Genomic DNA, 18033 nt, shown 5'->3' with positions numbered 1-18033 from the left:
AAGGTGATTAATATATAATCCATCAGACAACATATAGGCTAACATTAGCATTTTACCACTTCCTAGCTACTGTTACTGTTTGATAGTGACAAAATGATATAATAGGAAAGGTGTAAATGAATTCTAAAAATATCAAAGCACATCTTAGACATATTTATTTAAGCCTGAAAGTGAAACATACTGGGTGTAATCAAACAGAAATGTTAGGGAAGTGGTTAAGTGGTAACTGGTTATCAAATATGTTATTTTAACTTGAAATATGGCCCAATGTCCCTCCAGATTTTAACAATCCATGACCTTTTCAGTTGTTGATCAGTCAGGAAGTGGTGAATTGATAGCAACTTGTCAGATTCCCTGTGTTTATGTGACATGCAACCTGGAACAAAGCCGCATAACATTATCCCAGCATTGAAGCGTCTCACCCTGAATGTGACATCAGGGGAAAATGACTGCCATGTGAGTTAGGTCACTGGCCTGGTTTTGGCATTTTGCTTGGGTGAGTGTAGGATTTAGAGGCAATTTAAAGGTACTTTTAGAGTAACAGAATGGTGTCACCTGTCAGAGGGCTGTAGTTTTATGATGGTACAGCCTGGTACCCACTACAGAACCTAATGATAGGTCAAAACAGAAATAATGGGCTTCCTTTTGCGATGGAAAATCAACCTTTGGCACGTTTTACTGTTACTTGATAACAATGTGGTGTTGACTAGAGTTATGGTAATAGACAGACAATTTTTAACTGCAGAGGATGTTAGTTTTGCAGTTAAAGAGTATCTTCTGTAATCTTTATCATCTAAATTCAAATGTTAATTGACAGAACTGTTGTCACATGACAGAAACATTTGTTAAATTGGCTTTTGATCAGTGATTCACATAAAGTCGGCTCCTGCCAACTTACAGTGTTGCTTGTGGTTGGACTGGAGGCTGACTTTGCCAGGATGATTGATAGAATCAAACATCACTGTGGTTTTGATTGACAGCAGTCTGAAAGCACATTGCAAGACATCTTCTCTCCCATAATCATTCTTGAGGAGTTTTTCATGGGGACTGCGGTGTGTTTAAGCGTCCAGCGGGTATGCAAGTTGACATAAATGGAAAAATAGAGGGAGGTTGAGGAGAGGCTAGAAGCAGCATTTGAATGAGTCACATGAAGAAACTGTTCAGTTCATGTTTCTCAGTAGAAATGTGCAGTATAACGCTTGCACCGCGACTGGTCTTATGTGATTGTAGGGCAGTGATGATAAAATCAACATTACATGCAAACAGCTACGCGGACACACCCAAAAATTAGATTTGTGTAACTGGACGGTTTGCACAGTAAAGACAGAGAATTTTCTACCCTACCTGGAAGGAATGGTTAGCAATCAGGGAGGTAAACCACAGGAGTCCAGATGTTCTCCTCACCAACTATGGTGGCAAAAAGATTTGACAGAAGAGAACATGTGAGAGACAAGCAGCTGTAGCAGTGTGAAGCGATGCAAGGAGCACAGAGCTTGCAATGTGGACTCTGAGGCCTGAATGGTGGTAGTCCGAGTTATTTAGAGGGAAGGTTCCAAAACAGCAATTTTAGCATTTAGAAGCACTGAGCATGTTAATTTCTTAATCTTAATCGCTTTGTATTATCCTTACTGAATATTAACCTTATTTTTAGTAACTTTTTTCATTAGAGGAGCTTATAATTTCATGCCTTTGCCTGTTTGCTGAAAAATTAACAATGGGCCATGGAATAAGTTATTAGGTTTTGTTGCAGCTAGTGCCGCCCCGTGGTTATTCATGAAGCACTTCATATTTCGGCTGAAAATTCTTTAATCACAAGGTTATTTGGTCTATAATTGGATAGCCTCCCCCAAATTTTGTAAATTATTTTGGTACATTCAAGGGTACTCTGTGGAGAAGTGCTTTTTTTTCTAAAATACAATGTTTGTTTGCTTCAGGCCTGAATGCATTCTCTTCCTCAAAGATACAGAAGCCAATTTTTTGATAATTAAAATGTGGAAGAGGGTTTGTCACATCGCCACATGCTCTTGTGCCAGAATGCCAACCACAATACCAAAATCCCAAAACTGGCAATTTATGTCAAGAGGCAAGTCCTTCTGCAGCCATTGTAATTATGAAAATAAACTCTAAACAATTAAAAGTAAATATAATGTAAATAATGATTTGCATTTTGCAATTTGTCAATTATTCATGATGATTTTCTGTTCAGAAACGTTGTGCTTCAGAGTGTTTCTTTCACACACTATGACAAAACATCTCAACTCTTGGATGAGGCTTAGTATGAATAGTGGAATGGGGCCTACTCAATAGCTAAAACATTAAGTTAATTCAAAGGTGACATAAAATTTGGGTTACTAACAGAATGGATTTACATGCACAAGTGCTCACAAAAACACATCAGTTTTCTCATACTGTTCAGTGCTGCAGCTCTGTATTCCCCCTCTGTCTGAGACAGTGTGTTTTAGCTCCTGTCTCTTTAAGGTCCCCCCTCACAAATAACCAGTCTACTCTGATTGGTCAGCTCACACATGCCTGACCCAGGACCGCTAACAACAACAGAGCAGCTGTGTTAAATCAATTCTTACATGCCAAACCAGCCACTAGGCATAAATTATGCAAATGTGTGACATGGTGACGTAGTGTGATGTTACAGATTCATGGAGTTAAAGGCGAGACTACTGACGAGGCGTTTCAGGAGTCAGTGTTTTCTGTGGGAGAGAGGAGCCTCTGTTGGTGCAGACTTTGACCTTTTTAACTTTGAAGATCTTTTACATACACAAGAACATATAAAAGACTGAAGTAAAGGAAAAAATGAAAAAGCATCACAGGTTTCTTTTAAAATCACAATGATAATTTAAAAAGTGAAACTGAAAGCATGGGTGCAGCAAAGATTCCTCTTCAGTAAAGGTTGAATGCAAGCTGAACATTCAAAGTTATGTATTAAGGTACATGTTACTGTTGCAATAGCTGAAGATATGGGATATTAAAGCCAAATTCTTAAAGCAACAGTATGTAGAAATTTGGCGCACCCCAGTTTCTGAGTGAAACACCACTGCAGTAAATACAAATCCCAGGTCTGCAACAACTTGTCAGACTGGTGCTAAATATAAACAAAACTCATTACATCATAACAACGTTATGTGTTGAAAACCTGTAATTAAACATGTATGTGACGCTGTGATCCTACCCTCTCACTGGAGTGTGCCTGAGACAGAGACACCATTCACCCTATTACAGGACACTGTGCCATCAACATGATTTGAAGCTGTTATTTTAAGGTAAAAAGTTACATAATGTTGCTTTAATGTCCCTTCACTGTACCATTAGTGGACTGATCAGCTGCCAAACAACAGTTAAGTCACAATCCCACCTGCTACAACAGAAAATGGCAACTGATTCAACACTAAAGACAGAGGAAATAACATCTCTGTGACTATAGGACAAGAAAGCATTCATTTCCTCTTTTCACAGATGACTGTACCTGCACCGTTTGAGATATGGTGCAGTGCTGCCAACAGCAGATACTGGTGTCACTTAGAGACATACAGCATGCAGCGTGAAACATGATCTGGAGAACTTAGCTCCAGACCGTTGGGTTCTTTTATGATAAATATTTTATTTTTCCCAATGGAGAAAGTCTATAGCAAACTGCCTCCTGACCAAACACTTCCTGTTTTGCCATTTCCTCATCCTTCCCACATATTGACAGTTTAAGCTGATTTTCATTTACAAAACAGGAAAAAGGCAGTGTGAACTCTGTAGTAAAAACACAATAGTTATCATTTTAAATTGCCTGAAACTGCATGATCTCGCCTGCTGCAACTGTTTTAAAAACATTTGAGTTTTGTCAGCGTGACACCATTAAGGAAAGTCCTATGATCCCTTTTCCTCCCATTCAACATCATTTCCCTCTTTAGCTTAATAAAACATAACTCTACAGTGGCTTTCAAAGAACGACTACATGGAGTCCACTGTAACAGATGCCTCAGCAGCCACAATAAATTGTGTCACAGGATCCCATTAAAGCTTTTTACATGCACACACACACATTTCGACTGATATATTTGGAGGACCTTGAGTCACATAATGCATTCCCTATTTCTAACCTTAATCCTAACTTTAACCAAACAGTTTTGTTCATCGACTTGTACGATATATACTGTATATTCTTCAGTCTAAAAGACTCAGGTAAACTCTGTGATACAATAAAATATAGGTAAATGATGATAAATAAATTGTGCATCCTGAAGTGGATGATCATCATGACGTTCAGAGGAAGCGGGCAGTTATTTTTTAGCATCACAGATGAGGCCACTCATTTCTTGTTGGTAATGTCAATATATTCTAACACATGTCATTTGGGTTCAACAAGTCCACCAACTTCCTCAGTCACATAAAATGAACCTTGAACTTCCAACATTTTTGAAAATGGAAATCGAGATAACATCTGTTATTTTGCTGAAAGCCATTCTGTGTAGTATTTCAAATCGCTCCAACCAAGCACAATGCACATCCATAATAAAGGAAACATATTATGCTCATTTTCAGGTTCATAATTTTTTGGGAGGTTACTACTAGAATAGGTCTACACACTTTAATGCTCAAAAAAACACATCAGTTTTCTCATACTGTCCAGTGCCAGTAATTTAAAGGTGACATACTGTGCTTATTTTCAGGTTCAACATTTGGGTTACTAACAGAATGGATTTACATGCACAAGTGCTCAAAATTTTCTCATACTGTCCAGTGCTGCAGCTCTGTATTCCCCCTCTGTCTGAAATGCTCTGATATGGCTCCTGTCTCTTTAAGGCCCCCCTCCCATGTACCCAGTCTGCTCTGATTGGTCATCTCACACACACCTGAGCCAGCACCACTAACAACAACAGAGCAGCCGTTCCAAATCAATTCTTACGTGCCAAACTAACAGCTAGGTATAAATTATGCAAAAGTGTGACATGGTGATGTAGTGTGATGTCACAAAGTGACAGAATTAAAGGCGGGACTACTGACGAGGTGTTTCAGGAGCAGTGTTTTCTGTTGAAGAGAGGAGCTACGGTTGGTGAGACTTTGACCTTTTTTACTTTCAGGATCTTTTTCATATACAAGAACCTATTTAAAACGCTGATGGAATGGAAAAAAACGAAAAAGCATAATAGGTCTCCTTCAAACGAAAGTGCAAAATAAGGCAACAGAGTACAGCCCTGCTGTAATATGAGCATGGCCTGTTCAGTCTTTTCAACAGAAATGAGGTGCTCAATTTTCTTCAGCAAATGTTTCTAAAAAGTGATGGTATTTTTTTTTTTTATTGAAACAACATGGTGAGATATTTTTAAGCTGTATCACACACACAGGAACAGTTATGCTCCAAATATAGTGTGGCCTGGAGAACAGTTGCACATCATCTGCACTGAGCTCCTTCCCCCAGACCCTGGTACCAATAATGTGAAACAGGCCAAATTTGTTTTCGAACACATGCTCCTAGGCATTTGTTATGTTGTACAGGTTCTCAGAAATGTGTTTTTCAACTACATTTTCAGTTAAAATGTAAATGAAAGGTGGTGACTAAGGGTTCCTTAGTATAATATTTTAAGAAAGAATATTGAGGGTAATTATCAATGACTGTCGATTGTTATTCCATTATTGTGAATGGTATAAAAAACACTGAAGGCTTAAAGGCAAACTTAAACTTAAAGGCATCTCCAGTGGGAACTAAATGGAGAACACCAAAGGAAAAAGACAAAGACTTAACCATCCTTTAATGATCTAAAGCAGGGGTGCCCAGACTCTTTCTCTTGGAGAGTCAAAACTGAAAATTAATGGTGAGCCACAGCCCAAAAGCAGGATCCCAAGTTCTCTTAATACAACTTTTTCACAGCAGCCATTTTGACATGAAAAAGAAAGTAAACACAGGTGTTACTATTCACGTTAATTAAGGCTCTGTCACTAAGAGAACAGAACTTTCATTTATGCGATTAGTAACCCCCGTTTACCTCCTACTTCATGTCAAAATGGCTGCTGTGAAAGGTAGTGACTGACTTCCTGCACAGTCACTTACACGCAAAATAATAATAATACATAGTTAAAGAGCCTTATACCTTTATATAAATCTTTTTTAATAAATCTTTATTTTTTTTGTTTCTCGAGAAACATCTGGTGGGCCAAATCGTTTCTCAATCGAAGCCCCACTTTGGACAACCCTGATCGAAAGTACAGTGTATGCATGTTCATTACACTGTGACTACATCTTCAGTTTGAGCCACATCACTTCAAAGTCTCCAGTAATTAATAAGTCATGAGGACATGCTAAGTCATGTGGTCCAACAACAATAATGTCACGATCACCCGGCCAGTGGTGTCCTTGTTGAATGAGATCATTTCATTGGGTGCAACAGGGGCGATTGTAAAATGAAAAGAAGTCATGCATTGTTTACATGCCTGCACATTCTCTTTATAATAATATAATTAACACACTTTAACAAGGCCTATATATTGTTGAATTGATGGAGATTTGTTGTAAGGTAGTGAACTGAACAAAAGCACAGCTCTGCAGCCTCCAGTAAGTCACCATTCATTACAGATAGCTCCACTTCATTTGTTCTTGATGTGTCCTAATGACTCTAAATGAGGGTAAAAATGAGCTCAGGTAGTGGACAGGTAGAGTTGGTCACACAACAGTAAGTACCTCAGCTGGTGTCTCTGAACACATCTACCATATCACCTCCCGTTGAGTAGTTGGATTGCAACAGAGCTCAGAGGAGCAGGGCGCATGCAGACCATCAGCTTGTGCATTTTTCTTTTTTTCTTTCTTTTTTTTTTCTTTCTTTGCCGGGGACTAATTTTCAGTCCTCCACTTGGGTCTGGGTAAACAGCACCGCCCCGATGGTTGTTTGTTTTAAGTGTGGAGCGATCCATCGCAGAGCGCCGGGCTCGATTGACGCTGTCTGCTGATCTGCTACTGCGGATTGCTCAGAATAACAAGGCTGCTCGCTAATTCCCGTCTATCGGGGCTTTCGCCGAAACACCGAGAGAGTAGGGTCCAAAAAAAAGCCAACAAGGCAGGCAAGAACGCCGCGCCGCCGGAGTCCGCACCCCAGAATGGCTTCAGGAGACCTTTACGAGGTAGGATAAGAGCACGTCCAGGGGAAATGCTCTGTAATATTGACGAATAATGGAATTAGGAAGTAAAGGGGAGGGCGTCGCGTATGTAAAAAAGCGGTGTACTAAGCCCTTTAACAGGCGAAACTAACCCTTCTCAAAGCTTTGCGAAGACGAGGCTGGTTAATGTACGCGTGTACTTTACGTCGCTTCTGATATACTTTGACATAATTCTTCACGGCTGTAGTAAATGGACGAGATGTCATGTACGGGCTCAACTCCTCAGGCTGTCGCCGAGTTGAAAGTCGTGGTAAAGTGACAGCAGCAGCGCGGAGCGGACGGACATGGTGAATAGCTACAGACAGGAGTGATGGTCCTGAAGGTGCGCGTACATGCCAGAACATATTTTGTCATCACAGCCCTGTCCTCGCACAAAACGCCGTGACTTGTTTTCTGCACAGAAGATGAGACGCCGGTTTATTTTCGTCCGAGCCGTGTAAACAGGTCCTGCGTGAGCCTCTTCTTCGTGGTCCATGTGTGAAATTTGCGAATGCGGGGACTCCCGACAGTGTAAAAGTTGCTCAAATGGGTGGCACGAAGGTCACGCCGCCCTCGTGCGCAACATCACTCTTGGAACCGGTGCCAGAATTCGCGTGAAGCCCGGTTTCTACATCAAGCCACTTACTGTCATTTGCTGGCTTTGTTATGGTGATTTGGTGTCATGTGTTTCAGTGCATGGTGGTGACACAGAGAGGTGTGGAGGGGGTTCAGTGTCTGATGACCTCAAAGGATGAACAAATAAGTTTTTTTCTCTTGTTAAAAGTACAAAAATCTACTCAGAATTAGTTAGAGGTGTTTGGATATTTTATGGTTTACCTGAATTTCTGTTTTGTGTTCTGTGAATATTTGTATGCGTTGATGCACCCATCTCCCAATATCCCTAACTTATTTTTGAGCAGTGTGTCTTTTTAACCGTGCCACGTAAAACGTCCATCTGCAAAGAAAGTCGGGGATCCTCTCGTGAGTGTTCGAGCAGATAACATTATCTGCTCGCAGCACGATGAGTCAAGAAGACATCAGTTGGAAGACAATAGAATAAATTAGTGAGAAACAGTTGGTAATTGCCTTTTAGGCCCAATGACTAATATATTTTTTAATTATTGCTCTTTCTCCTGGAAACACTTTTAATTTAGAATATGATGACACAGTGCTGCCAAAAAAAGGATCTGTGGAGTCCATATTAGTACACACCCCTCCCACCTCCACCCCGAGCCCGCCATATCAATGGTTTTGGGCTATTGTCAGTTTTATTTATTTACTTTTTCTGCCGTATACAATATATTACAACGTGGATTTTAACCTGCTTCATTAATAATGTTTCTTTCATTTGGGTAAACCCTCCGAGCAACAAAACTTGCTTGTTTTATACCACATTCATGTCATCAGGTATCTGAGTGGGTAATAACATACACGTCAGTGCGGAGACGAGTGAATGTAGCGTTACATAAATGATTTAGCAGTGAGTGATATTCTACTTTTGTTTTGAAGTTGGACTACCTGATTGAGAATGCTGTTTATTCCACACAAACTTTTGGTTTGATGTGAAATCTGCCTCACGTGGCAGCCTGTACCAACAGGTTTCTGGTTTATAACGAACAAAACATGATTTATTTTTGCTGGTAGCAATGAGTTGGCAGTCATGGCCCGTCGAGAGTCAGCTGAGTCTTTGGGCTGTTTCCCTACGATCATGACAACAGCGCCATGGGTGACAGCTCTGTTCAGAGTGGCCAAATTGTGAAGCTGACAAGAGCTTGCTTGTGCTGTACGGCTTTTATTTAAAAAAAAGAAAGAAAAAAAAGATTAAAATAAACATTTTAAGAAGGAGAACGGTGACATATTGTTGGTGTTTATGGTAATAAGCTCGAGGAGTCTTTACATTGTGCCAGCACCAATAAACCAGCTAATAATGTTATGTAGAAGTGCTTTGTTTTGTGGTTGGTAGGGCCGGTCAGTTCTTTGTCATTCTGTCTTGTTTAGTTGTGTCCTGTTATGACAGTTTGGGATGAAGTGAAAGAGAATAACTCAAGAGATGTAGTATAAGTATTGATAGACTCTTGTATGTTCATTAACACATTTATACAGGAGGGATTCACTCATTTCAAATGAACTGGGCCAACCTCACAAGCTGATAATAAGCCTGGAAATTTTCAATGAGGACGGACATCTTGACATCACTCATAGGTTTCTAAAAAAAACATTGTGAAGCCTGGGTTTTTGGTCATTAGACGTCTTTAGAGCTCCAGAGATAGAAAATCCATATTTTGGAAAGAAGACGGTGGGGAGTGAGGGAGATGGAGCTCGGGCTGAAAGGCTGTGGGATGAGCCAGCAGTGACCTCCAGGGCTACGTGAGACAGCCTGAGGAACATGGTTGGATATTGAAATGTAGTACTTTGTGGAAAGTGAAAAATAATTCACTATTTGACCTATAATGATCTGTCCAGATTCAATATTCAGTCTTAAAGCACAACAGGCTGTGCCTCGTGCTCCAGTGGGGATGTTCCTAAAATACAGTGTCACTCTGAACTATTGCATGCTTTATTGACCTATCAGTAAACAAGGCCATTGTTCTCTTTCTTAGTGGAAGATGGAATTAACAAGTGAGTTGTGCTGAACATATGATGACATTAAACCATCTGTAATTAATGTCTGAAATCATTATTTTTGCAAAATTAGGTATCAAAAGTCAGTTCTTGCAAGGAGTCCTCGCCTAGGAGTGATTTAGGAAAATTTATCTTAGTGAGGAGGCGTGGTTGATGCTGTTGCTAGGTGTGATGGATTCTTTTAAAAGCTTTGATTGGTTATCAAAAAAAGAAATATATAAAAAAGCACTTCATTTCAAGCACTTCTTGATTAGGATCATCCTAATCATAGGATTTTTAGACTCTATTAACCCAAATGCATGGAGGCTTCTACCGTTGCCACAGTAACCGGCATCAGTGTTTTGATTTTTATTTATGCCTTACATTAAAAATCCCAAATAACCCAGTAGTAGAAGTGCAACATTATTAATTACGCATAATATTAATTGTCATTAGTAATTCTTTCTTAGACAAGGAAATTTAAGCTCGATAATTTTGTGTGTCACAGTTCTGATTTAAAGTCACCACCACCGCACTGAACTAGTGACATGTGGCTGCGCGACAGCCAGGCTCGCAAGTTAGAAAGCTAGCAAGATGTCAGAGAAGGCAAGGGTTTGATTTAACTTCAAAATTTGCAGAGATGACCCCAAAAAGTTGAGTGCCAGATACGCCAAAGGAAACTTGCATATCACAAATCTTCTACAAGTTTGATTTATCATCTGAAAAACGTAGGTAACAGATTAGCTGTCTTGCAATTGCTAGAAATTTCTTCATGGCTTACATATTATGGATTTTGGTCCTGTTCTGACCAAAAGACAAAAGGCCTCTCCGACTGCCTCTGAAGCTTCAAATATTAACCTCTCACTCAAGTTTCGAAGCCCCAAAAAGGCTATTTGGCACAGCCCTACCATTAAGATATAGTGTAATTATGAATATTATTTTATGTAATGAATATCTCTATTAGCTGTTTAAAATTGCAGGCCTATTAGCCTATTCAAATGCAAATAGTTGTTACATTTATATGCTCACAATCATTTATCATGCTAGTAATTAATAGGCTTCCTTAATGTAAACATTTCTAAAGGACAATTCCATCCCGGTGTTAGAGCGCAAACCAAGAGGCAGGCCCTGGAGAATATAGTGCAGCAGATAAATGCCTCATTCCCTGTGGTTGTGCGCACCAGTGAGGAGTGTGATGTGTTGCAGTCTAAAGCGACAGGAGGGGGGGATGTGAGAGCGCTGTAATTGGAAGGTTGCTGATGGAAGGTTGTGACAGACCCAAGTCATCACAGCTGCACTGCTGCATTTTTACAGTTGCCAAATATCTTAGTGTTGTGATCACTAATATCCCTGCACGATCTCAACTGTAGTGTTTCATTAACTCATTGTCATTCAGCATTTGGAGAATATTTCTCCTACATCTCTGTCTTTCCACCATTTTCTTCTCTGCTGAAGAAACTGCTGAAGTTTTTGAAAGTTTTCCTCCCTCCTCCAAACTGTTTTTCACAGTATGAGCTCTCTTTAAAGGCTAAGATAGTTTGTGAATAACTTTTATCTTTACTGGGATCAACTTCTCACTGTAAGAGAAAGTTCTGAGAAAAAGTCATAATTCTAAGAATTTTCTTTGAATTTCATCACTAGGAGAAACTCTCTGTACTAGGAGGCTTAATGAATATGGCCCCAGAAGTGTTAACGTGCGGCATAAATTGCTGTGGAGTTTGATTTCGTTACATGGGTCAGGTTGCACTAATGATGCAGGAGGAGAATCGGCAAAACTCAAAACTGGCGAATCAACGAGTTCTTCATGTTCTCTCCTGTGTCATTTTTTTTCCCTTAGTACGGACCAGATGAAACGAGCAACACAATTCTTAGTGTCAGGTCATTATATTTGATTTGAAACATGATTATGAATATTATATTCCATTTCTGTCCCTAAATCTGACACACTTAAGCAAAGAAAGCTGCACGGCTCTTACACACCGCGTAGTGAACACACACAATGCTTTGTTGCTAGGCAACACAATAGTTGTTGATAGAGATACTGTACTCACCTGTGTGGACAAAATTTTGTGCCAAATCCTCCTGAAGCCACTCTTGGTTAAACGTTTTTGCTTGACCATTCTCAGTGCATTTCATAACCGGTCCACTCAGCCTCTCTGTCCCACTGCGCTCCTCAAACTTGTCAAACATTTTGAGCAGGATGAGGCTTACTGTCTTAAATTAAGTTAAAGTTTATTTTATTTGGAAAGCACTTTCAAAAACAGCTGCAGCTGACCAAAGTGCTGCACAAAGCCAGACTCTATAAATAAGAACAAAAAGAAAAAAATCCCAAAGAATCAAACACAAGAAATATACAAACATGGCTAAACACAGTGTAAAAGCAGCCTATACAGGTCAGGAGAGCTGGACCACTGATGCGTAAAAGTATGTTTTGCTGAGACAGAGGGAGCAGAACCGACCCACAAAGGCAGCCTGTAAATGTAAAAGTAAATGTGGCAAATGTAGAAATAACTGCTGGGTCTTCCACCGTGAGCATTTTAGCATTCAGCCTCCTGCCAAAACCAGCACGCACCTGTTGGTCAGGCAACATCTTTGGCATGTTTGATTTGGGTCACATAGTGTGCTCGACAGGTGGTGCATTAAATCAGTGATTGATTTAGGTAGATGTGATCTTTTTTTTTAACTATGCTGAGGTACAGTGTTGCAAACCCTAACCAGTAAAGACATGAGACGGATCATCACTTCTTCTCTGGACATGGAGCTCTGCAGCTGCAGACCCATCAGCAGCGTCCTCTCTGCCGCAGCTGCTGATTTATCACCTTTCTTTTGTTACATTCTCACCCATTAATCATGCCTTTTCATGTCACTTTTATTTTTACAAAAAATATCTTAACATCTGCTTGATAGATAGAAAACAAAAGCACAGACATTCATGGTACCCAGATGAAGTATAGTGAGCCCTGTGTTCCAATCATCAGCCAGACAGAAATATGACGTATGACATGAAATGTAAATGTGTGTTCCTAATGACCAATTAGTGATCTCGGTCTGGGGAACCTTACCTTTGATTATTTTCTAATGATTTAACTTTGGCATAAAAGTTTGTTGTTGTTTTTTTGCACAGAGTTGCATAGTGACTTTATTCCAGGATCTAGATCCTCTTTATTCATGATTTCCACATATAAAAAACGGACTCCATATAAAGTATTTTTTTAAAATTAGATGTAGATGAAAATAAAATGATAGCAGCGTGAAAAATGATAATAGCTCATTAGAGTTGCATAATGGCACACAGATATGCAAATTGGCAGCTTATGTCACCTGCTGACATACGGCCTTTTCAATCATGCTTAAGCAACACTAGGTCATCCCTGAGCACCATCAGGTTGACAACATTATTATAAGTTGCTTGTTCAAATATGTAAATCAATAAACTAGCAGGCCATAAATGTTACAGCAGCAACACATGACACACATTGAAGGCACATTAAGGGACAGGCATGAATAGCCACAAAAGTACATGGCAAATAAAGAGTAGATGAAATTAAATACATTTTTCCCAAAGATGGTTTATGTAGTTCTAGTTTTTGTTTTCACTGCCCGAGTTCATCTTTATATATGTCATTGCAGTGCTCTAAGTTGGCTGGTACTCTTACATTTTACTCATTGGTGTATAGTGACTTTTTCTTATGTACTAGCACTTCTCCCAAGCTGCCAGTACTCTTTTCCACCCTCTTCATATCACACCGGAGACACGCAGGAGGACTGCGCCCTGGCACGGACCTCCGAGCGGGCTCGCATTCTGCAGCAATCCTTTAAGCATTTGTTTTATTTCTGCGTGTGCTGCAAGCGAATCTGGCAAGAAAACACACTGATAATGGTATAATTAGAAATAGTGTCACTGCTCTGGCCCTTTTAACTTTAACAGTATTGCAGAAAAAGCAAAGTTCTGCTAATATATGAAAACATAAAATGCTTTACATTATAAAGTCTTGAGGTTATTATAAAGATCTCTGCCCTAATTAGAAAAGAGCAAAGGAGCAGAATTGACCAGTGCCGGAGAAATGCGCTTCAGAACAGCCAGACCACCGAGCTGAAAGCACAGCTGTGACTCTTGGGGCCAGATTCATTGAGAGAAAATGGCTTTGTGTGAATGTGCACTGTGTAGTGTCTGATTAACTAAGACAGCAGTTTATTATGCAGTCAGTTGCTGGAATGATTCTCTGTGAGTGAATGAGAGCTCGTAGGTTTCAGTTCAGCAGTGAGATTTCTGTGCGATCAAGGTCAGAACAGACCTGATAATGTAGGGAGGGGTGTGGATTGTTCTCTGTCGGGGATGACAAGACAGTTGTGTAAGGCACACCCTTACATCACTGTTTTGTGTGGTTACAGGTGAAACAGAGCACACTTATGACCACACCCAAATATGATGTCAGTGGACATTACACGCCTGTCTTGACATCCCTGACAGACATTTGTAGCCTATGTTGTTCTCACTATGTTTTGGGCTGGAGGATGCTGAGAAAGGAATTTGGCAGCTGAGGGGAGGATATGCCCTCCTCCACTCTTCCAGCTCATACTTAATCGCTAAGTGTTACTAAAGCTCTCTGATGTTTGTAAGCAACTTGGCCCTTCTCTCTTCCTCCTCCACTTTTCTTCTCCTTTTCTTTGCATGTGTCTCTGCTATGCTGTTACATGGTTAAGTGTGACCCCAGCTGGGATCGTAAGCATTTGAATCTCCGTTCATTTCAGTGACACCCCTTCAGCTCTCCCATCCAAAGCTCAGATTTCAAAGAATCTGAGAAAATGATTAGCGGTTGCAGCCACATCTCCATTTAAACTGTCAGTTTAAACTTTCCAACCATCCTACATTTCTGACTTAAGCAACAATAGGCAGTGTCAGGTCCCCTCTATTTTCCAATGAAGTGAATGGGTAAAGAGACACATGATGCTCCATCTGGTGAATTTTCACGTTTGTGTACCTTTGAATGAACAAAGCAGGCATCTTTTCGAATCTAGCACAGTAGTAGAAAATATTGAAAATTTTGATCGGCTTCAGCCGAAAGCAGGATTTCCAGCCGAGACAAGGGGCTAATGGTCTTGTCACTATATATACCTACGGTGCAGTTTCCATGTATTGTACAGTGATAACGTACTGATGAGTCACTACCAATTATCTCTTCATTAATAACTGTAGGAGTGAGGCAGTTAAAAAAGCAAAAAATACTGTAATGTGTTTAGTGTCAAAGTTTTGAAAAGATATGGAATTTTGTTGTGACATTTTTGGATTAGGAAATAACTTATACACCCAAATAAGGCGAAAGAAAACAAACAATTTAGCAACAAGCTAGAGTTTTTCCTTTAACAAACAATTGGATGCTTTTTATTCTTTGTCTGTTTATTGTTATTATTGCATGGAAAATTCAACATAAGAAGAAATGGTGTTGGCAGTGGCAAAAGTATACGAGTGAATTTTCCAGTTATAAATAGATGTCTGACCTTGGGCTTGTGTGTGTTAATACGCCTTAACACCACTTACTTCCTCCTACTATTTTGTTATCGATCATCAAGCATGACATAGCACATGGTCTTAGAGTGGAAACTAATAGCTAAATAGAATAAAAAAATTCTATTTAGCATAAATACATGCACAAATGTTCATGGGCATAATGTGTTAGTTTTATTCGTGTTACATTAAGTGTCATTGCTGGTCGTCCTTTCTCTGACTCTCTCCCAGAAGTTAGAGCGACAGGCGACCAAATGAAACCCGCGGTTACCTTGAATAAACTTGTGGATTTCTCTGGGTTTGAACAGTGTTGGGAACATTTGGGATAATGTCAGTACACAACTCAACAAAGTATATAACAAGGTCTGGTTGGTTTAAGACATTTTAATGCAGGATTCTTTAAAACCACTGTAATTTGACTGGATAGTAGTTGTAATACATGACATGTTCAGGGCTTGCCATCAAGTGTTTTCTGGTAAGGACAAGTAAGTGAAAACGGATCAAGAATAATAACAATTTTCTTGTCCAGATATATTAATAAATAAACTTGCAGGCTATAAACGATACAGCAGCAACACGTGATATGCATTTAGACACATTGGGGAACAGGTCTGAAATCTTAACACAGTTTTTCCCAATAGGTTTCATTCAGACAAGAGGGCAATTTATGATCACGAACTCCAGCTTACACATTAACCCACCCAACAGTAGCTGCCAAGCTTCATTATTCATTATTCATTATTTTGCGACTGCAAACTGTTTTTGCAGGAAAAAATAGCAGCCAGCCAGGCTAAGCAAATTTTTCCAAAGTTGGCATAGCCGACTGCCCAGTTACACTGACTTACCATTAACCAATTTATATGTTAACAATAGAATATTAACATAAGTTAGGCACAGGGCGTCTCTCCATCTCTCTTGGCTGCATCATGTTTTCCTTTCTGCCAAATTAGAAATAAAGTGTGTCAATGGATCCATTATTGTTTTCTGACCAAACGCTTTTGGCGTTGAAGCCATAACAATGTCAGTATAATCTCGTCCATGAAACTAATTGGAAAATGTAACTCTCGGGGCTTGAGTACCACACTGTGACTTCCTCACAAACAGACCCCAGACTGTTCGGATTTGGCAATCACACCTCTTCTACTTTGGTGCTCAACACCGAGGCCCCCAGGGCTGTGTGCTCAGCCCCCTCCTGTTTACGCTGTACACCCATGACTGCACTCGAATACATCAAGAGAACCCTACTGTGAAGTATGTGGATGACACCATGATCAAGAAGGAAATCAACAATCTCTGCCAGAGAACAATCAATAGCACAACAGTCAAACCAAGAAGCTACTTGTTGATTTTAGAAAAAAGGAGGCAAAGAGCCACCCCCCTGTCTACATCAATGGAGCAGAGGTGGAGCAGATGAACAGTTATAGGTTCACACCCAAAAGTCAAAATCAAATCGAATTGTGAGATTGCCAAAGATTCACACCCCTATTTATGATATTAAGAAACATGTTATTGTGATGATCCTTCACCTTAAACATCAGTGTCCTAAAAACTATGGGCTAACTCCAACAGATTGTGCCCACGAAGACATTTTGCTACCATGCACACGGCCAAAAATAAAGCAGTAATTATTGATAGGGTGGTCCAATTTTACTTGAAGTTCCACATGTAAAAGATTTCCTCTTAACGGCAGTTACAGTGGTGATCTTGGGCAGGAAAGATGAGAGGCTTTGATCATAATAGAATTGGGCACCAGAAAATTCAGTATGAACATAAGAGGGAAGAAAAAATGGATGTGTCAGAAAACATTATACCTAAACCTCCCTTCGCTGATATATTGTTTTCCCACTTGAAGTCACCTCAACAAGCTTTAAACATTAACATATTATATTATGAAATTCTAATGGTTACAAACAGTTTCAGTTTGCACATCCAGCACACATGGAGCGACATTACCATTAATTTGGAGCTGTGTTTCTTGCCACCTGATGAATTTAAGTTCAGTATTCACTCTCACTAATGCTTCATTTGGTATTCACTGACTCCTGAGGGAAATATCTGGCTCTTGATTTGCTAAACGCTCCACTGTTTTTACAATCTGGTCACTAACATTGTCTGCCTGTGATGTGGTGCTGGACAGATAGTGTGCAGTCAGTTTATCTGAGCATTTTCACTGAAAACGGCTCCCTGCGGCGGTCAAAAAACTGTGCTGAGAGAGCAATGAGACTGAACCAAGACGATAACGTTTCTGGCAGTGGGTTCGGCATAATGAGTGACCCATTTCACTTTACACCTAACCAAACAGGTTTTTTTTTTTTTCCTAAGCTAAATTCAGTCCTTTAAAAGTGAAAGCAAAATTTAACTTTATTAACTTTAAGCAAAATGTCTATGCCAGCGTGACCATTCTTTGCGTTGTAGAACTGTGTGTGTCAGCAACCTCTGGTATTTACACTTGGTCAGTTAAACAGGATGTAGCAATGCAATATGAACCACACTTTTACACTGAGCACTTAAAAAAAGAAAATGTTTTTTTACTTAAAAAACAGTGGTTTTGAATTCTATGTTTACCTGAACACACTGATGTGAAGGCTGCAGTAGCTGAATGGTCTAGGGCCTGTTGTAAACATACAGATTTCACTGAAAGTAATATTTTTCCAGTGTATTAAAGCATTATGAATCGAGTATATTAAGTAGGAGTCGGACATCACAGTGTGATGCCAATGGTCATTGCATAGAGCTGAATGTTTTCAGGGGTTTTGGTTATACTGTGGTGTTAGTACTGTGGAGCTTGTAAGTGT

At 39.8% G+C, this 18033-nt stretch overlaps 1 protein-coding gene across 1 annotated transcript in view; it reads left to right on the top strand.

Moving 5' to 3' along the window:
• The first annotated feature begins 6991 nt into the window (after positions 1-6991).
• Positions 6992-18033, top strand: part of LOC140994851 (chromodomain Y-like protein 2) — a 31429-nt gene continuing 20387 nt past the window's right edge. Inside the window, exon 1 of the mRNA XM_073464668.1 lies at positions 6992-7116. Coding sequence (XP_073320769.1) covers positions 7093-7116 — 24 coding nt within the window. The 5' untranslated portion in view covers positions 6992-7092. The remainder of the gene's footprint in view (positions 7117-18033) is intronic.

The sequence above is a fragment of the Pagrus major genome, chromosome 4 (assembly GCF_040436345.1).
Source record: "Pagrus major chromosome 4, Pma_NU_1.0".
In the NCBI taxonomy this organism is placed as follows: domain Eukaryota; kingdom Metazoa; phylum Chordata; class Actinopteri; order Spariformes; family Sparidae; genus Pagrus; species Pagrus major.
This window is presented reverse-complemented; position numbering and strand designations above follow the sequence as displayed.